The following is a 21908-nucleotide window of genomic DNA, read 5'->3' on the forward strand; positions in this document are numbered from 1 at the left end:
AACATAATAAATGGAAAACAGAGGCCCGCAGGTGACTGGTGAAGGGTAGATAATCTGGTGTGCTTTGCTGCAGCAGAGAGGACATGATCCCCTCTTGACACAGCACATGATGGTGGCAGCCTTACAAAGTAAGACTTTGTGAGCAGAGGGGCCTCTGAAGATGATGCCCAGAACAGGTTCTCCATTCTAGGCTAACCCTCTGTTGTGAAATGTTTTAAAAATGAAGAGTGGCAGCTTATCCAGGCAGGGTATGCAAAGAATGCTCAATGGCTCAACCACTGAACAGATGTGCTGTGGCTTTCTCAGTAAGCTGTGAGCAGTGGAAAAGCCCTGCTCTGCTGAATGCCAAGAGGGAATTACTGCCCATGAGCTTGTGGTTATGAGGGCACGTGATGGTGTTCACAAGTTATCAGAGCATATATCCTGCTCAAACGGTATGTTTTTCAACCTTGTGTTACACATGGGTGTTCTACAGAAGCATCTTGCCTGACAGCAACACCCAGGAATTCAGTATGGTTAAGGATTGGTGATCAATCACCACAGAAGGGGGAAGGATGCCACATTCTGCATCACCTTCCGCCCTCCAGTTCTGCTGGTCAAAGACTTGTGCTTTTCTTGGGACAGGTGGTATCTTATTTGGGATACACACAGTCAGTGACACAAACGCACCAGACCACCTTCTCTTTGAACTAGACAATCTTTAATGTCCCTTCCAAAACAAACCATTCTATGATTCTATGGTTCAAGGTTCGATCAAAGTTCTGGAGCACAGTGCTGGTTGAAGACTGAACCAACACCTCCTGCTCAGCCAGATCAGAAGATGAGAATAGTGTTTGAGCACAGGATTAAGGAGGACAAGGAGACACTGTGTGCAAACAAAAAAATTTGAATTCTCAAGAACAGAAAAAATTCTGTTGTCTGCTGTTGACTTTAAACATTTACATTTCTAACACAAGCAATAAGGCAGGTGCCAAAGAGCCCCACAAAATGCACACTGAGGAACTGGTGCACAGGTGCTGCTGGGAGGGGGTAACTTCACCAATGGGTCTGCAACTGTGCAAGGGAGTGTCACAGCCACCGTGCCAAACGTCAGGCTGAGGAAGAGCTGAGCTCCTGATTCCCTACTGATAAATAAAGAGCGTATTGCAGTATTATACCCAAGGAGACAAACTGCTGTATTAACAAAAATGTGCACAACAATCAGTTTGTCCCTCAGAGCATGTTGGTTTGGATTTCAATCAAGCCTGCTGGGTAATCAGAGGTCTGCAAGAAGCAAACAGTCATCACTCTTGCTTTTAGGAACAAACCACCTCGCTATCATATTAACCCATGGCCTCAGCTTTCCATCAGTTAATTCTAACATGGGCAAAGAACAAGAAGCTTCTTTTTCATATAGAGGAGGATTTTCTCTCTGAAACACAGACTGCTCAAACTGATAGACACTGATAGACTTTTTCATTGTCTTGGAAGAGCGCAATTAGTTTTTGTTTTGTTTTATCAGTTTTTTCACTTAGAAATTTCAGTATGTGAGTGGGAAACAAAATAGGAAAACAAATATGGAAAATAAAAGCAAACCCCTCCATTTTAAGTGGGCTTTTGATTTATTTGTTTTATCTTTAAAGTAAAATCAAGCCAAAACAATGACATTTATACACATGTGTGTGCATACATAAACTTTATGCAACGTGCCATGCTTTCCATAGGAAATGCTTTTTTTTTTTTCCCAGTAGCTTTACTAAAATGCAGATATTACAGTTACAGGGTATACATTGCCTTTTAGGAACTTTTCTACAGGAATTTCCAGAGTAAGTCACATTAAAAAAAATTAAAAATGGTCTGAATAACGAGGTCTCCTGCAAGCCCATGCTCTGCCTCCTACATTTCTCAAAGCACACACCACTGGCCCTAGCTGTAAAGTCACCAGATGCTAGTCGTGAGGAAATACACAAATTCTCTTGGAGTATTCTGGCAATCTCTTCCTTCCAAAGTCACTTCCTCCTCATTTTGGCTGTTTCATTCTACACTTTGTCTGTTTTCTCAATATCTTTCAAGTTTCTGCATTGATCCCTTCCACATCAGGTGATTCTAACAGAGCAAACATTCACGATGTCTCCACTTGTCAAATTAACAAAAAAAAAAAAAAAAAAAGGCAAACTTCCTCAAAATAATAATTTATTCCAATTAAAAGTACGCTCCAGTTTATGGTTTCCACGCCTATATCACACAACAGAGCAGAAAGCCATTGGGATTCACAGACTGCAGGGTAGAAACCTTCCTCATTTCTGTGCAAAGGAAAGGAAAATTTTCTAGTTAAGAAAAATAAAAAAGGTTTGAGTCAGCTTAGAAAACGCACTTTCTTGCCTCCAGCTTCTGTTCCTCCTTCGAAGGCCCAACTGAAATGTTGTTTTGACTCATCTTACAACGAATTAATTCCAATTTTAAAAAAAAAAAAAACAACCCTATATATTATCACACTTGCATAAAGAGCAACATTCTAATATCATTAGTCACTGCCCGGGGAAGAGTCCTCTGGCTGACTTTCTAACAAAAACTTCAGAGAGGTGTCCGTTATCTCAGACTATTTATTGCAGCCGCACGGGTGCTCACTGGTCGGAGACTTTCTCCCCGTGCTACGGCTGGCACAGAGCATGGACAAGCCACCAAACACCCTGACTCCAAATTTAAAAACGCAATTCAGAGAGCCCCAGTCATGATACCTGACACAGAAACAAAACAGATAACACCCCCTCCTCGCCCTTTCGCCCACCGGTGCAAACACACTGTACCTCCTGGTAATACATAGTAATTAAAACGAATCCTTGCTGCACTTGCTGTGTGCACACTGTGTCACACACGGTGAAGCCTCTAATAAACGAAATTGAGTTTGAAGATGAAAAACATGCCTCACAAAAGCAGTGGAACAGGCTGTTTTAAGGGTGTGATTAGGGAAGAATGCCTGGGAATAAATGGCGCTGCCAGTTTAGTTCATCCCTGCTGAAAGGTGTTGTAAATAATTATAATAATCAGTTACCCTCCTCTTGCTCAGGCCACAACAGGGGATCTGGCTCCCATTTACTGTCCGCTGGCATTTGCTGTTGCTGACACTTCTGCTCTCCTCTCCTTGCTTCCCATCCTTCCCTTCCTCTTCCCATGGGAACTTACTTCTGGCCCAGCTCTCTCCTGCCTCCTTACCCCATAACCATGTGGAAGGACATTTTCAAAACTTCAGTTCAAAAATGAACAGGAGGAATTACGGTGAAGATAAGTGGGTTGGGTGGGTAGAAGAGAAAGGGCAGAGATCAAGGGGACAACGTTATATATATCATTGGCTACTACATGACTTTATGGTAAACGCAGCCTTGAATACAGGGCAAGAACAATCTTGCAGGAGATACGGAGGGCTGAGAGGACGTTGTAGAAAACCACTCAACCAGGTGCTGGGAGGAAAGTGGTCTCCTTCAGCTTGAGTGTCTCTGGTGAGCTCCTGTTAGTGCTTCTCCCCGTCCTTGAGACAAGCCAAAGAAGTAATTTCCCAGCCAGGCTCAGCAGTCACCATAGCACAGAAAATACCTCCAGTTTTGGCAGTACAGCTTTTTTCCCTCTTTGGGAAAAAGCCACTTAAACTATCAATCAAGCCCTCTGCTAGATGGCTCCTGTGCACTAGGAAGATGCTCTGAAAGCCTCAAAGATCCACAGCACCTGGTTTGTGCTGCCTGCATGGTCTGAGGGAACAAAAAGCACATCAGGAGCATTTGGAGATGTGCACTAGAGGAGAGTGGAGAATTTAGATGCTGTCAAATTGGCTTGGGGATCTTGCCAAGTCTATGAGCATCCCCAGGAAGACGAGACAGGAGACAATAACTAGCAATAAACACACATGCTGGCTTTTAAACATCTTCAGGTAACTTCCTTCCCTGCCTCTGTGTCTGACCAGTCACACAGACCCGTGCTCTTAGGACTGCAGGGTGCACAGCACGTAGCTAAAAGCATATTTAGTACCACTTGTTTAGACATATGCTTCACACTAATAGGCAGGAAAGTGCTGAAGTGTGCTCTCTGGAAGTTTTGTAGAGGGTTTGTGTTTTGCGGAATTTTTTAATATGTTTCACACAAAAGAATTAAAATCAAAAAATGCTACAAGGGTCGAATGCATTTGTGATTACAGATAGATGAGAGAAAAATAGGAAAAAAAATACTCCTGCACTTACTGTGATAAAGAAAAAAAAATAAATTGGATCAAAAACTGACTGAGAGACAGAAAACATATGTTAAGATGAAAAGTCAGTGTCTCTACAAGCTGACAGAGCCTTCACCTCTTTGTTACATTTATAAGTACAAGGGAAAGATGGTGACCAGAGAGGTGACATCTACTATACACAGATTTTCCAGGTAAATAAAGTCTGAGAGCAGGACTGAATGAGGAACACTAGAGGGGCCTATTCCACTTGTGGGGGGAGCGGAAAGGAGATAAGCAAAGTGGGATATTATGTTGTCAGAAAGTGAAGTAAAGCAGAGAAGGAGAAAATCTCACCTATACATAACCTTGTCAAGTCTTAAATTCCCTGTATAAGTTCAGGTAGGAGAGATGGATTTCTTTTTAGGGATTCTTAGTCAACGCTTTTATGCAATTTGAAGCTGTGATCAAAGAAAAGTGTAATATTGAGATACAGGAGGACCAGGATGAAGTATTAAACAGGAAACAACTGATAAACAGTGGCTTGTTTCAAGCAGTTCTCTTCATTATGTTAAGCAATGATCTGGACAAAGGGATTGAGTGCACCTTCAGTTTGCAGATGACACCAAGTTGGGTGGCACTGTGGATCTGCTGGAGGGCAGGAAGGCCCTGCAGAGGGATCTGGACAGGCTGGATCAATGGGTTGAGGCAGTGGTATGAGGTTCAACAAGGCCAAGTGCTGGGTCCTGCCCTTGGGTCACAACAACCCCACACACTGCTAGAGAGCAAGAGTGCCTCAAAAGTGCCCAGTGGAAAAGGAGGGGCTGGGGGTGAGAGTTGACAGCAGCCGACCATGAACCAGGTATGCCCAAGTGGCCAAGAAGGCCAAGGGCATCCTGGTCTGTATCTAAAATAGTGTGTTCAGCAGGACTAGAGCAATGGATGTCTCCCTGTGCACAGCACTGATGAGGCACCTCAAATCCTGTGTTCAGTTTTGGGCCCCCCACTACAAAAAAGATACTGAGGTGCTGGAGTGTGTCCAGAGAAGGGTAATGGAGCTGGGGAAGGGTCTGGAGCACAAGTCTGATGAGGAGCAGCTGAGGGAGACAGGGGAGCTCAGCTTGGAGAAAACGAGGCTCAGGGGGACTTTATCACTCATTACAATGAGGCTGTAGCCAAGTGAGAGTTGGGTTCTTTTCCCAGGTAACAAGTGTCAGTACCAGAAAAAATGGCCTCAAGTTGTGCCACAGGAGGTTTAGATTGAATATTAGGAAATATTTCTTCATGGAAAGGGTTGTCAGGCATTGGAACCGGCTGTCCAGGGAGGTGATGAAGTCACCATCCCTGAAGTGTAGATATGGCACTCAGGGACATGGTTTAGTGGTGGCCTTGGCAGTGCTGGCTTAATGGTTGAACTTGACGGTCTTAAAGGTCTCTTCCAACCTAAATGACTCTATGATCCAGAACACAGACCACGACATTGCTTTCAATAGTGTAACTGCCAGACTGAAAAGTACTGAGAAGGTAATGAAAATGACTGGGAAAAGTTTAAGAAGAGCAAAAATTGAAAAAATGGACATCTCTCATCCTAGAAAACAGGTGACTATCCAGTAAAAAATAGTATGTATTCTGGAAAAGGAGAACAGGGAGCTTTGTGTGCTTCCAGTGACAGAACGTGATAACAATGTTTTTTGCCTCGAGAAAACGGAGAGGGAAAAAAAAAGAGAAGAATTTTCAAAACTAAAGATAAAGGAAATATTTTTCATTACAATTCCCATTTGAACTGCTGAAATTGCTGCCACAGGCTGCATCTGTGGCCAAAACATTCAAAAGGGGAGATTTGTTGCTTGTGTAGATAAGGTTATCTTGAGTTATAATAGTTAATGTTAACAAAAAAAAAGAAAAATATTTATACTTGGAGCTCTACTAATTTTTTCTGGAGCATATGAAGCTGTTCAGTGCCACAGAGAGATGATGCTGTAGGTACACCAAGGTGAGATTGAGCCTGGGAATTCCCACATTTCATCTCCATCTCACTTAGGGGAATTCAGCACCGATGAAAAGTATCAGGGGAAAATATTTCTTTACTTATTCCTTAAAACCAGTGCAATAAGAGAAAGCAGCGATGCAAGCTGTTCTCTGCTGATGGTCTCACAGGGCACCTGGACTGAGTGTTCAGAGTTAAAAGCTGAAGCTGCCTCTTGCCTTTGCAAGGCACATTATTGCTGAACCTGGAGCAAGGAGCAGTCCATGGACTGGTTCCAATGGGCGCAGACAAAGTCCTTTCAAATGCATGTCACTGTGCAAGTCAAGGGGTATATTAATTTGGTAGTTTATGAAGAATTTGAAGGTACAGGTTCAGTCTGAATCTTCTGTGACAGATCTTTCCTCTAGTAGATCTCTCCTTTCTGTGAGCAGCGCTGAGAGCAAAAGAAGTGTACCCAAGGCATAAATACTCCTGTTATACAAACTGTTCCAATACAAGAACTAAATCTTTCACCATAAGGCCCAAAAATATCTTACTGAATGGTCAGGAAGAGACTGTATTGGATTCAACATTACCAATTCCCATGTTTTTATGATCCTTGCATATCTGTCGGGGCTTTCTTGTTCTATTTAGCTTAAAACATTAAAGTGCACAGGTACAATACCCGTGTTAATAACACATCAGAGCATTAAGTTTTGAGCATTTATGAAGCTCTTTATCAAAAGATCCACAGCACCCGAACAAAGCCACAATATTTACAGTTAACAGAGGAGTAACATTAATAGATTCCACGCTGGCAAGCACAGTCTGAAAAACCAGAGAGGTTCTTTGTTTTAATCACTGGTTCATGTACAATCATACATAATAAAACACCTATTCCAGTCCCAACTTGATTTATTGCTTCTCTCCTTCCTCCCACCTCCATAATTACTCATCAAACACTCTCTGTCTTCCATTACCACCTCAGACAACACCTCAAACACTTCAGCTCTCCCCAAACTTGCTGCGTTTATTATCTGACTTGAACGTCATTGTTTTCTATACAGTTCTCATACAGATTCAGAGTATCTGTTCCATTTCAGTTGTTCAGAAAGCAAAAATGAAGCAATTCATCAGGCAGAGATAACAATCAGGCACATTGCTTAAAGAAGATATATATGTACACACACACTCATGTATATGCAGAACTACACTTCTATATATTCACAGATATATGCCTCAACATTCATGCTTGTTCACTTCAACAGTGCATTTCACCCAGGACATCAGAGAGAAGGATGTGGAAAGGCTCTTGGATTATTTCACATTGTTCTGGAACTGCTCCTTATTTATCAACTTGCAGCAGCCAGACTGGCTCTGGTTGCATTCTCACCATACACAAGATGAGTTGCTTCCCACAGGCCTTTGATCCCTTCTCAGGTGCCCAAGAAGACCAGGATTTGGATGGGTATCACCACAACTTCACATATTATATACATCTCTCTAAATATAGAGCCTGAAGAAACCATAAGGCTTTCAGGCCTAACTGGAGAAGACAAAAAAGATATTACATTTATCTTGATCTGCACTTTTTCTTTTTAATTAAAGTTGTTTTGTTTTGCCTTTTTTCCCCCCAGACCTTTGTTAACTACACAATTTGACTCCAGAAAAAAAGAAAAATCACTGCCACGAAATGAATACCAGAAACTAGTCTGGAAGAAAAAAAAATAACAACCCTGGAATGCCTCTTTTAATCTATAAAATTAGTATCTGATTCCTCCCAGTAAAAGGTTAATAAAGCTTAAACATTTATTTTACTAGTTAATTATTTTTAATGATTGGATAGGACTATCTAAAGGAAATTACAAGGTTGCTCTTCTTTACCTTTTAAGAGTCTGATTTTGAGAGAAAACATATGTAAAACACTCTGAAAACAAGACTCAGAGTGCCTTAAGTAGGGTATTTATTCTAAAGTAAAAGAAAATACTGGAGTTTGAGACTATCATTCCATAAGTGATTTTATAATTTAATTGTATTTTTAGGGTTCTTTTCTAAAGTATTTTTTCCTATGCATTCAGCCCTTACATTAAGCCCTGTTCAGCAAAAGTACTCAGATTTCTACTTATTGACTAGTCAATAATCCATTTTCATAATGGAATACATAAATGACATTAAAGATTCTGAAATCATCAGCCACATGAATCAACTACACTCAGTCCATTGGTACATCTCTAAGCCACTGACATGTCTGACATCACCTAGCTTTCAATCCATTCTAACTCACACATTCATAAAGCTTCACTTCATCAAATACATCTTTAATTTAAACACCACAATTTAAGACAGGGTTACACGATTGTTATTTGGAGAAGCTTTCCTAGAAATCTTTACAAGTATTGAAATTAAGCTTGCAGTTTTTCAGTCAGCTGGTATTTCTAAACTATGAGCTCCCTGAAAGATAATCAACAGCCCCATAGCTTTGACACTGATATATTGATCACGTAATAATGGTGTGGATGTAAACTATCATTATTTTCAACCTTTTCCTTTTCTTTTATTTAATTTCTATATGCAATCACTGCTGCATCTAAAACTTCACATTCCCAGGTTTGTTATTATTAATGTCTAAAAATATTCCTCCTTGGACTTATTGATTGCAATCTCTTACAAAACCTAGAATTTCAGTTAGAAAAATAATTACTTATCAGTAGGCAGTGTTTTCCCAGACAAACAAGCTGTGCCTTCACTCTAACTTTACCATTGGCACTTGACACAAGATTTTTTCAGTCTGATTCTATCTGGTGCTCAGCTGTTTCTCATCCCACAATACACTCATACAGACAAAGAGTAGTCCTATGGAGGAGGCTGTGAGACCTGATGAGCTACTTCTGCCTTAATCTTTCTTTTTTTCCCCTCTGTAGGTTTGCAGTGGTAAGCATTACTCACTGGAGGGAAAGCCAGAATGGAATAATTTTTCTGATAAGCCTTCTTAGAGGTTGTGTAAATTTTGAAGACCTAGAGGCATTTAAATTGGTGGAAAGAATATAAAAATTCTCCTGCTTGTCATGAGAGGGAGGTGCCCATTAAAAGGCAGATTTTAGATCTGCATCTCCACTGTGCGTTGAGGAAAGACTAAAAAGGTGTCTCATCTTACCATGACTGCTGTGCCTGGTAATTAAGCTGAGAAACCAGAGGCCCCTCCAGTAACTTGGTTGAAGTTTCTTTTACAGAATTAAGCTTTTTAAGAAAATGCCAAGAAACTTCCCTTAATGACAGTCTGATCAGGAATATTTGCTGCCACTTGGTGATTAGTAAAGGTGAACAGAAGAGATCTCTCAGTGTGAATTTTCCCACTGAATCCTCACGCTTAAAGGCACTGTCCCTTGCTTCCTAAGTTACCTGGCATTTCCTCCAGCTGCAGAAGCCATGGAAATGGCAAGAACCAGCAAACTGTTGGGTGGATAAGTAGAAATTCCTTGTGGGATTTAGAGTATGATTATCTTATGGCAGATGCACAACAAGAGGAGAGAACCCAACAATTTTCAACAACACTAGCAGTCTTTTGATGCAGGACTGACAAGACTTAGGGAAAAAAGATTTTTCTTCTGCTACTGCAATTCCTGCACCACCACTCCCAGTGCTGGTACACTGCCTTTGCTGGTGGTGGAGGCAGGAATAGGGGTAGCAGAGGGGCCGGGCAGCACCTGCACCATCAACCAGGATGGTTGTGGCAACAATACTGGTAGAGCAGGAAACTACCTGTGGGTCTTAAATATGTAATTAAGGGAAGGAGTTCCTGAAATGTAGGTGGTTATTTCCTCAAGGATCAGCCAAAAATCAAGAGTTACCTCATAATTGTGGTTAACCTACTGATGATGCAAACAAAGTTTATGAGCTGATCTTTTTTCCCACCTATAAAATCAAAACAAGAGGATCAAGAAGACAGATGAGAAAAAATTTGCTGCCTGGAGGCTGAAAGCACCTAAGGAAGGAGTACAGAATTTTGTCCAGATACAAAGTCAGTTTTGAATGAAAAAGCACATCTACAGCAATGCCAGGTCTTCTACACAACCAAAATGTTTCCTCTACCAAGTGCCCGTGGCACACAGTTATCTGAAACTAAAAAGGGCTTTGAAAGACTCAGAACCAAGTTCTTATCTTTCTTTGCACCTCACGACTAAGTGTATCAGTTATTTCCTTTACAGCACTAAGCAATTCTTCACTGCATTACCCTTTTAAGGGGTTTCACTCATTTTTGGTTTTTCATGTATGCAAAAAAAGGTTCAAAGGCACAGGAGGAGGCCAGTGCCATTTCAGAGGCTCCCTGCTGCCCTTTAAAACATTAAAAACTCTTTCAAATAATCCAAAGCAAATTTTTACTCTCCAAGAGCATAACTGGCATATCATCTTGTTTTAATTCTCTGTTTTGGTGTCCTGATAAATAAAATGAACAATTTTTCCAGTTTTACTTTTTGGTGGTTTTCATTCCTTTATTTCTTTTCCTTCCCCTTTTTAAAAGGTATTATTATGAATCTCTGTACTTCAGGTTTCTGTTTTCTAGGGTGCTCCAAACTAAGTGACTCAGCCACACTGGTTCTGAAATCTCCAAAAAGCTTTTGTAATTGTCTGTGCTCCCTTCGAGTGAACTCTGCTATCTCAACATGTTGGCCAATTTTCTTCTCTAGTTCTTCTTCAGAATCAACACTGACACTATTCTGTTTCTTAATATATTCCACTTTTTATCTAATTTGGTCTGCCTACACTTTAATCTAACTCTATGTATTGCTTAATTCCCTGCAGTACTTGAAATTCGGACTGTTATTAAATTTTGGTCAGTACTGGTCTTTTAAACAGTCACTTCATTTCACCATAATACTTATGCAAAATGAAATACAAAGCACTATCCCATCTAGTCACAAAATGAGCCAGTCCTTCCATTTCTGAATTGCTTTAGTGCAACGGTCAACATTAAATGAAAATCCTACTTAACATGTTCTCCCTAGCCTAGTAGCTAAGCCTCCTTCAGCTTTTTGAGGAAGGGTTCATTATTCTTTTTCAGAGACCATTATATTTTTCCTATAAATCAACTTTTCTTCTATGTCTTCAGTGGCCTACTGCAGTGCCTCAACACTTCAACTGTTTAAATCATTTTTGTCCATACAAAGTAAGAGATGACTGTTTTCCATAATGCACCATGTCTTTATTTTCAAATGCCATGAAAACTCTCATTGATATTAATATTACTTCCTAGTAATACCACATGGTCAGAATTCAATTCAGTTTAATTCATTATCTCACCAAGTTGATTATCTTTGTAATAGTTAAATCTCCTTTAGTGATAACAAGTATATTTTCATGGCCATATTAACCATTGCTGGATTTCCTATATGGATTTCTGGGAATGTTTGCCCTTCTCCCCATATCAGGACCACACAAATAAACTTGCTCATGGTATGCTGGAGCAGCTGTACAATTCCACCCATTTAAAGCAGTGCTGCAGCTGGCCCTGACGTTAACTGTATTTTATTAGAGCCTATCCAGTGGTACATTTACCCTACTTCCATTTCCAGAGAGCCAGACTATCTTCACAGCTCCGTTTCATCCTTTCACCTTTATTGCACAGCTTTATGCTTCCAGCCATCACTATTTTATCTCCCAATGCCTCTGTGAGAGAGGGAGAGCAGCACCTCACACAGCTGTCAGTTATCTGTGGGCAGAGGAGCCGTGAAGTGCCTTAATCCACCACAGGTGCACAAATATCTTTACTAGTTCCTCACTCATCTCCAAGCTGGAAGGACAGGGAATGTGGATAGGATAACATGTCAGCAGGCTCCTCACCATTCAGCATAGGTCCAAGAGCTCTTTCCCCTTTCAGCTGATAAGGGGCTCTTATACAGAGACATGGAGAGGACACATAACTTGGTGGTCAGGGTCAGTTCCAAAGACAACCCTCATTCAGCCAGAGCTTTGTGACTTGCCCTTCCTTAATGCTGCTAATGTCAACCACATCATGTCTTAAAGACACCACTGTTGAGCTTTCTATTCCTTGAATGAAACTTTCCTAACACCACTGCTTCCAGGGCTGCTCAGACTGCAGAGGAATCCAGCAGAAAGGCCAGAAGTCACCAGTGGGGAATGGTGGGACTGTCCCTGGCCTAATCCCTGTTTCAACAGAACCCTGGGCCATGCCAGGCAGCTTCCAGTAGTCAGGTGTGGGGTTTTAATAGTGCAGATGGTTGGAGATACAGGACTGTCTGGTCCACACAGTCAGAGCAGAGGTACCCCATGGCACAATGTCACTGCCTCCCAACATAAATTCCAGTAAAGGAGTTGACTAAGTGGTTTGCTTTTCTCCTCAAAATAAATAAAATACCAAAGGTCACTGGTCCTAAGTTCCCACTAATGCACATCAGTCTGGCTGCTTCCTGCCCCCAAGAGCATAATTAAATTTTTTTAGATGTGAGGCCATGTCCACTACAAATGAAGGAGGTCCTTCAGTGACTCACAGGGTTTTGGAGCAGCAACAGTTTGAGCTACTTGTTTACATTCTGAAGTTCACTTACATCAAATATTTTTGGGTTTTTTTTAATGTTAATAAATAAGATTAGTGAACCTATTTCATTGTAATGAAAAAGTTCAGCAGACTGTAAAGTGTTAAAAAATTTCATTGGACTACAAAACAAACCTTTTGATAATAAACATCAGACCATGAGATGCTGCAGGATGGCCTAACCCAGATAATTATTTAGGGCTTTAACAACATAAGATTTTCTTTAAAAAATTCTCTTGGTATTTTTCAGTTTAATAAAGACTGAATTTCTCTGCTTTATGTTTTGATTTTTTAAGATCCCTAATTCAAATTCTGAAATTTTTCTACGAAATGCAAGAACAATAAATTGTCTTCAAGAAACAGTGTGCAAACCAGACCCACACACACAGAGCTGAAATTTTCAAGTGATTGCTCAATTCCAGGAAATGGAGCTTTAAGAAATATATAACGAGACAACCTAAAACTGTGACAATCCTCAGCAATGCAACAAGGACCTCATTCTGTATCATAGGAAAGCACCAGAAACACTTTCAACATGAACTGTGAAGGCACCATAGAGATCGGAAAAAGTTTCCTAAGTCTTTCAAAACCACATCGACACCATGCAGAGCCAGTGGTCACATAATGTTGCATTTGCTGATTCGCATACAGATCTTAGTCAATATATTTAAAAAAAAAACAAACAAAACCAAATAAAAAAAAAACCCCCCCCCCCCCCAAAAAAAAAAAAGCCCAAACAACCAAAAGTCAGATTAACAGGACAAAGAAGAGCTTACCTGGATCACTAAGAAATTCCTCCGAGGTGTTCCACATCCTACCATCCAAATACAACGAGCCATTGGTGAAGTTAAACATGGTGTAATCCCTGACACACTTGTGTCTCAAGTTGCCCATGAAGAGCTGGAGGCCTATGAGGGCAAAGACACTCAAGCAGAAAACGGTCAGGATCATCACATCAGCAAGTTTCTTAACAGACTGGATAAGTGCCCCTACAATGGTCTTCAGCCCTAGGGAGATAAAAGCCGAGAGTTTACAGACTGAGAGACTGAAACGTGTGTGCAGACAGCTACTTTTCACGATGAAAATCTCCATGGAAGGGGAAGTTGGAAGCGTTTCTACCACCTGTTTGCAACTGGGTGGCAGAAATGAGAGACAAGTGATCACCATGAATGTTTAGTTTGCCCTGCTTTTGTCTGGACAAAAGTCCTGGCATTGCACAAACACCAGTGTAAAAATGGTGGGAAAGAACTGGACGGAGGGACAGTGAGGTACAAAAATATTCATGGATAAAGAAAATGCAGAGTGCATTTTATATTTTCATGGATCTACAGTAAAGGCTGTAAAGCCTAAATCCCATTGAATTTTGAGAAGCAGAATTATTTTTAAATCACTCAGGTGATTCAGATAACTTTATCCCTCACATAAACAGATGAAGAGGTATGGAAATGCTGTTTATTCCCTGATTATTTTGCATATTTTAGTGCCAAATCCAACATGTTGGATTATATATATATGAATAATTCCTCTGCCTTCAATTTATTTGCTTAAGACAACAAGAATTTGAGATTAAAAAAAAGCCAAATAATATGGGCAATCAAATAAATCCAGTGGAAATTATTTGAGTAAAACTACCTGAGGCTTCAACAATACCTGGGCAAAAGTTAATCATTTTATAATATGCTGCCAACGTACATAAATCATCTTATTACATAACACCAAAGGCTTGGGTCACACAAATTAGCTTCTCCAGTATTATTTCACCCTGTAACACTAGATTCAGTTTATTATTCTATAAATATTCAGATATGAATAATTATACTGTTTTCTCAAATGATATCCCTTGTTTTGAACTGCTCCTGAAAATCAGCACTATTTGAGCTGATTGAATATTACATGATTATGACCAAAAAATATTCCTTTGAAAAAAAGACCCTTATTCTAAACTGGTGGGCTATAGTTCAACATTAATATCATCTACACAATGGTAGCAATTTTGTTGTTTCTTTCCTATTTATATGTAATTAATACTGGTAACTAGTAATAAGCGCTTCTGATAATTGGTGTCACCAGCATGGCAGCAGTAAGAGAAACTCAGTTAAATGGAAAAAAGAAAATGCAAAGAGGAAACAGGAGGAATTCTCCTGGGCAATATTCAGAAGCACATTGATTTGCTCACTGAATATGATCATACACATTAAATCTCAGTTCCTTGGAATTCCACCCCAAGAGTTTGGCAGCCTCAAAGGCTGAGCTAGTGCTGTGTAATTGAAAATAATATGAAAATGTATTTCATAGGAAGGCAAAATGGGTTTTTGGTCTTGCTTAAAATTCTGTGGTTAAAGTAAGGGGAACTCATGGTTTCTCAAATGAGGATGAGCTACTGGAATGGACAACAGGTGCAGCAGTCCTAAAATATCCCACTCCTGCATAGGATATTGTCATTAGGTTAAACTGTGAATGATATCAATATAAAGTGGTCATTTAACCAAAAGGGACTGACCCATCAGGTGTGGGTAACTTTCTTCATTAAATTCTTTGCTTGCCTTCTTAAAGCTTGTTTGTGGCACGATAAAGAGGCAAGAGTAGACAGCTCCCTACTCTGCTCAAAAATAGAATACAAATTACTGCAGGGCAAACATTAGGCAAAAGCTGGATTTTCATGCTACCTGTCTTCCTCACCAGAAAGAGATTTTACAAATGAGATCAGTTCTATTCAGGTAGCAACACAAAAAGGCTGACTCTGAACTTTTGAGTCCATCTGTAGATTTGACTACCTGTTTTGATGCCTAACTAAATAGGAAAGCTCTTCTGATAATCTAATCTGGAGTAAACTTTATACCCAAGGTGGAAGTAGCTTTACTTGTAGCCCAATTTTGAAAGGACTTCTGGAGTGTCACCCTTACCAGCATTACAAGACCTTTAAGACAAACATGTCTTAAGCAAGAAGTTAGGTGAGAAAAAGAAATAAGATTTGTAAATGCACTAGAATATTTTCAAATCTAATATTCTGAAATGTTTTCAATGCTTCTTATCATTGGTTATCCTTTGAATGAACAGATGTTTCTTCAATGAAGCTGGTGAAACTTGGGAAATCCAAATGCAGACTGAGTCTTAAGAAACGAAAAAAATACCAATCCACAAATTCTTTTACTGAAGTACCCTCTGTGAAATCCCTGCAGCACATTTAATTGCTTGTTAAGCTTGGAGTTTGTATTTGTATCATCTAAGTGCTCTAATTAATCTTACTCACACAGGCAAGGACGATGGGAGTCCTAATGTGAACTGGGATAATATTAGGAAACAAAACCTACAGCATTCTAATCACCGACAAAGACCATCTTTTTTCAAAATCATCTTTTCAAAATCAGGCCTCAGTATTGGTAATTTCAAGGTCATTTCACGAAACATGTTTTTCCCAGTTTAATTACTGGAGTTTTAAATAGAATAGTAATCCTATATTATTAGTTTTACGAGTTCATTCCTTGCAGGTATCAAGTAATTTCTTTATGAGAGGGTTTTCTGCTTTACTGCCTTTTTTTGGTTTTTGTTTGTTTTCATAGCTTACAGGCTTCCGAACAGTTTAAGAATATGGTGCTTCAGTAATACAATTTCTGTAATTAAAGACCATTTAAAAATAACTTGTACTCTGCCTCCTGGACCTTTATTAAAACTTTCCAGGAAAACCATTTGGAGAGTGTTATACTTACAGTTTAACTGTTTTTTCCCTTCCTTTAAAAACAAAATTGCCCAGAAAATGAAGTCACATCCATCAAGGTGGTTGACACAACTAAGTGCCACAGCAAAATAAAATATTTAAATCACTATTCATTTAAATTTTCTGTGCCTCCGAAACAGAAGGGCTGAGGGGAAATAAGGACACCCAAAACCTCTCCCAGGTGCTCTGTATCTCTCTGAATCAATCCCATGTTTTGTAAAAGCAAGCTAGATGTATTCAAATTTAGAGCACAGTTAAATCTTCTGGATAAATAATCCTTCTTTGAAATAGTGCCAATGAGAGCACTGAAATATAGCTTAACAGAAGATACTATTTATGGGGCATTAGAGGCATTTATTTAATTCTTGCAAGTCAAACATCAAACCAGGCAGCATGCAGGAAAAAACCTGAGGATCTGATCCAAAGCTGAGTGACATCTACATCCGTTAATGACAATGGGTCTATAGATTACTCCCTGTGGAGTAAATTGATAACAGGCTTTTTCTGAATCACTGACTTCTTTCCACACCTCTGGGCCAAATCCTGCTTGCATGACATGAAAAAGACCATGAGACCCAAAATCAGTGGAATGAGGGCTGTATAGGCAGCCTGACATCTGCAGAAAGCAAGAAGAATTTGGCCCAAACATTCCTGTGAAGGCAGGTAGAAATTATCACATTCAGAGGTTAATCAAATAATCGGTTTTTAAATGCAAATCAGAAACAATAGAAAATGCAAGCAACACCAAACAATGAGAAATGGCAAGGTCCCAAAACATCATCCATTCCTTCTACGAGATGTGAGAAAGTATTAGCATAATTCAGTATGACATCCATACCAGATGTTGGCAATCACCTACAGAACATCAGACACTGTCATGCACAATCTGGCAACAAGCAGGGAGAAAAAGCAAAAAAAAAACCAAAAAAAGGAGAGTGTGACTTGCAGCATGATTGTCCTCACCTATCCCACTCATTCCCCTGAGGATATTCACATGTCTTGTAAATGTCTGTGTGAGTCATGTGCATGTAGGGAGAGAAGAGCTCACCCTTGATGAGCGTATTTTGTAATTAGCCACTGAGACATGGGGCAGCAAAGAATTTAATAGCATGTTGGCAAACTCAAATGGTTGTCAGCATTCCTGTAGACTGTCTCTGCATGGAAATGTGACTGACAGGGCAGTCTCTGAGGAAAATACAAATATGTCATATATTTCTCACTTCTGGGATAGTTACTTCTTGAGTTAAGTGATTTACCCACCCAAAGGATGTCATTTATCTCTCTGCAGCAGGACTTCAGTGAGACTGAAGCAGTGAACGAGGGTCAACCTCCTCCACACAGTCTTAATTCTTGTTCTCCGAGCTCTGTTCTGGCTATCATTAAAGTACGGATAACATTCACAGCACTATTTATAGGCTTTAGTCTCACACTAACTTAAATGGGAGCTGGATCAGGCCCCAAAGTGCCTTGGCCCAATTTTCTATGAGGTCACCTTTCGCCGGTATCCTGTCATTTTATGTGAGATGTCTGTGATGCGCACGCCTGTTCCAGAAAGAGCAGTGGAGCTTCTCTAGATACAGGCAGTTTATGAAATCCTGGTGATGGTGATGATGACAATGATGGTAATGATGGTGATGGCCTGCATTTTGTGGTCTTTTGATGGAGAAGCATAGAAGGGTGTACCTCGGGGTTTATATTATCTCAATCAGTAGTTATCAAAAACACTGATGATTTTCATGAAGATAAATATGATTCAAGACCCTCTGTTGTCATGGGAAGAGTTCCTATGGAGCACACTGGGACTCAGATATGCTGGTAATGGGATGGTAATGGGAGATAAATGAGTGAGTTCAGTGGGTTGTTCTGCTGCTGACCATGGTTCCTATCTAGATTGAAAATCAAATTAAGCCAGTTGCCATGGCAATGTGCAAGATGCTAATTAATAAATAAAATAACTGAGAGTTAAAGGTTTTATGCTCCCACAGAGAAAATGTTGTGTATTTCTAAGCACCTGAACCTGTACAAAGCTTTTTTTTTCCTCTTAGATGCCATGGGAAACTGGAAAACAGGAACAAATGGGTGTGTTTAGTGCAGAAAAAGGAAAATCAAGGGCTTCCATGAAGGTCTTCTGGCATGTTGAGGGCTGCCACTGAAGGTAAGGCACTGACCTGATGTCTTACACAGCTCTAGGGTAAAAAAAAAAAAAAAAGAGAGCTGATAATACACCAAGAGAGAGGAAGGCTGGACAGGAGTCTGGATTCAGAGACAGGACCTGCAGGTCCACAGCCATGGGAAACAGGAGATATTGGAATTATGGCAATCAAACCACAGCTACCCAGTGAGAGGGAATCACACAGCTTGATGGTAGATGCAAATATTTGTGCTGTTGGATCTGGATCTGAACCATCCTCCTGGGATCTTCTAATGGTAAAAGCAATGAGGTTCTGGAACATACTTCTCAGGAAGATCCTGAGACCTCCACCTTTGAGGGATCGCTAGAAGAAGTCAGGAAATAAATATCATGCCATGTTAGAGCTATACTAAACACAGCCTTAGGCCAGGGGAATTAACTCTGAGTTTAGGAGATATTTTTGAGTCCTGTGAGTCTGTGTCCCCTAAACATCCCCGTGCCTGCTTGAGCACTTAGAGCAAGGCATTAAAGGTAGGTGAGATTTTTAAAAGCACTAATTGTTAGCTTTACTGACTCCCTCTGGAGTCAATAGAGAAACTCATTGATTCCAAGTGAAGCAGAAAGCCTTTGAAAACCAGCCTCTAAGTGCTTTGCTGGACAGAAGCCTTACACCACGGAGGACTTGGCCCGTTACTTTCGGTAAGCACTTTCACTCAGCATGTTGAGTCCAAGTATGTTTGTGCAAATGTAAGTACCTGATGGAAAAGTGTGATCAATTTTATTGAGGAAAAGCTTAGATATTTGCAAAGGTGAATACAACTCAGTGTTTTTCACCTGGGAAGTGGCAAAAATAACAACCACCTTCTCCTCTCTATTGCAGTTAACCCCAAAAATCTCATGAAAGATATTAATGTTCATAATCTTCTCATTTTTAAGCCTATTGTGGAAAAATATTTCACCTCGGCATAAGACTATGTTATCATTAAAAATTCAGACTGATCTCCAAATAAACCACAGCATCATGTCCCATATTTCTTTTAAAATATATCTGTCTAACTGAAAAATGAACTGACTCTGAAATTATCTGCTAATATTAAAAAAACCCCAACACCTCAGCTGTGTTTCACTGGCAGATCGGTGTTCCATGGCAATTTGCAGCTCTCTACATTTGTAATTTAAACATACTCAGTGCACAGATAATTTTGATGATAAAATCAAAGGCCAGATATTCTATTAGCATATCTTCATGTAGTTATGTCACCAAATAATTTAGTGACTTGTACATAAAAATTCAGTTATCAAAAAACTAATCAAATATTCAGTCGGAATGAAAAAAAGAGACTGAGTTATTATGTGTTACTTTAATAAATAATACTCTTTTTCTTTTTTCTTCTATTAACCAACAAATGGAACAACTCAGTGTTTAATATCACTGAAGGGGTTTGGTGAATTTTCAAATAATGTTTTTTCTGAATCTTGGTACTCAGATTTTTTCCCCACTAAGTCAAATTTTATCGTTTGATGTAAAACAAGCTTCAGCTCCCCTTCTGATACAGGACAGCAGAAAATTGCTATATATATAACTTAGAAAAATAGACAGGCTCTGCTCTGAAGAGGCTCAAGCCTAAGACAAAATGCAACGTGAAAGGTGTCCCCTGGAGATGGCTGTCCCTCCAAGTTAGTCTTCAAATTGCTAGCAAAGGACACTAGGAAACAAATCCTGGCTTTCTCTCTGATTAGCCAGTACTATCCCACATGATGTGTAAAACTGTGCTCAGCTTTGTTTCCCAGTGAAAATAAAAATAATTTCTCAATGGAAATCCCATTAGAGAAAAATTTAAAAGAAACCCTCTCTGTTAATAGATTATTCTTTAAAACTTAAAGACAAAAATTAAGACAGGTACTGATTTCAAGGACCTAAAGAATGATCATATTAGAGTATTCTTTAAAACCTATATTTGGACATACACTTTCAGCAAAAAGTACCTTGCTCTTCAAGTAATTTCCCTGACGTTCATTGCTCTGGTGTTGGAATGAGTGAGCAAATTCTAGACCTATATATGTTTTTACTTAACACTTCCATTCCAGAATTTCCATTTCTAGTTTATACTCCATATGAGTGCTGATGTTTAGTTTTAATACATGTCCATATAAGTTTACAACTCAGAATTTGTTTGGATTTATCTTACAGTGTGGATGTGCATAACAGAGTGTGTGGAAAAGCCTTTCTAACCTTGAAGAGCTGCGTGTGAGAATCTGAGCAGTTCTTTCAACATTTTTAATATTTTTTACATGTAATTGCCAACATCTGTTCAGGATTATCAAAGAGAGGATCTACCATGCATGGGTTTTGCTATCTTCTCTACCTTGTCATGCAGGTTGGAGATGTTAAACACTGAGGCTGAATGAGACCTGTCCATAGATAATTCTTGGCAAGAAAGTGTTGTCGCATGGTTAGTCCTCAGTGGACTCATCTCTGTATAAATTACTTAATAGTAAATGTTATTAATTTTTTTTAAATAGTAACATTAAATAAAGAGCTTCTTTCACTGCCAGATGTGTAGTAAAACACTGATTTTTTTTTTTTTCAGAGGGGGGAAGAGTGGAGAAATCATATCCTAGAAAATGCAAGTTGATGAAATGCTGGACCTACCAAAATCAATAATGAAAAGTTCTCTGGTCTCTTCAAGACCCAAAATTTCAACAGTGCTTCTGTCATATGCAATTGCATAAACACCATGACAAATTAGGCTATCTGTGCCTGCAGTCTTGAAACCTCAACTCATAGTACAGATTTAGATCCCTCTATCAATGTGCTCTTAAACATGAATATGCATTTTGAGGTCATTAACCTTCCATTTTTAAAAATCAATATCCAAAGGCTTTAAAAGAGTTTCATTGCCATTTTCATATGGTTCAGGAATGGGTACTTTATGCATGTGACTCATGAGCCACTGTTCTTACAGCAGCACTCCTCTTGGTGAGGTCTGTAATTTTGGAGGCACTCCCATTCCTTCTACCCACAAAAAACATATTGGAAAAACACATAAGAAAACATATTCTATTGACAGGTCACATTCCCTACATTCCTCCATTTCCTGATCAGTGTCTATGGTTTTAGTCATTTGTAATTATGGTGTTTGCTACTGGAAATGGCATGTAGGCTTTAACTGCAGCCGGAGTGTTTAACCTGATTTTCACCTGAAATGACTGAGATTGTTTTCAGCGCCCGCAGTACTCTGAACGTTCGTAAGGCTGAGACATTGCCCAGGTCCACAAATTCAGTTATGTATCTGTAACAAGGGAAAGTCACACACAGACAATGACAAAACACCAGCCAAAAAAAACAACAATCAAAGGGACAAAGAGAGA

The 21908-nt window shown here is 39.6% G+C and overlaps 1 protein-coding gene and 1 long non-coding RNA gene across 11 annotated transcripts in view; one reads left to right on the forward strand and one right to left on the reverse strand.

Annotated features, from left to right (window-relative positions):
* SCN5A (sodium voltage-gated channel alpha subunit 5) overlaps positions 1 to 21908 on the reverse strand; it is a 214058-nt gene that overhangs the window by 135169 nt on the left and 56981 nt on the right. For 6 of the 10 annotated variants that reach the window (XM_027648407.1, XM_027648406.1, XM_027648405.1 and 3 more), the window contains 2 exons: positions 21738 to 21829; positions 13467 to 13697 (listed from right to left, as the gene is read on the reverse strand). In XM_027648407.1, the coding sequence (XP_027504208.1) occupies positions 13467 to 13697; positions 21738 to 21829 (323 nt within the window). Of the gene's footprint in view, positions 1 to 13466; positions 13698 to 17665; positions 17894 to 21737; positions 21830 to 21908 lie in introns of those variants that run through there. The other 4 variants (XM_027648410.1, XM_027648411.1, XM_027648409.1 and 1 more) reach the window with 4 other exon arrangements.
* LOC113949605 lies at positions 17965 to 21323 on the forward strand. Its single transcript, XR_003528481.1, has 3 exons — positions 17965 to 18027; positions 18475 to 18560; positions 21128 to 21323. It is a non-coding gene; the product is annotated as an uncharacterized LOC113949605 (long non-coding RNA).

The sequence above is a fragment of the Corapipo altera genome, unplaced genomic scaffold, assembly GCF_003945725.1.
Source record: "Corapipo altera isolate COAL_440 unplaced genomic scaffold, ASM394572v1 47, whole genome shotgun sequence".
Classification (NCBI taxonomy): domain Eukaryota; kingdom Metazoa; phylum Chordata; class Aves; order Passeriformes; family Pipridae; genus Corapipo; species Corapipo altera.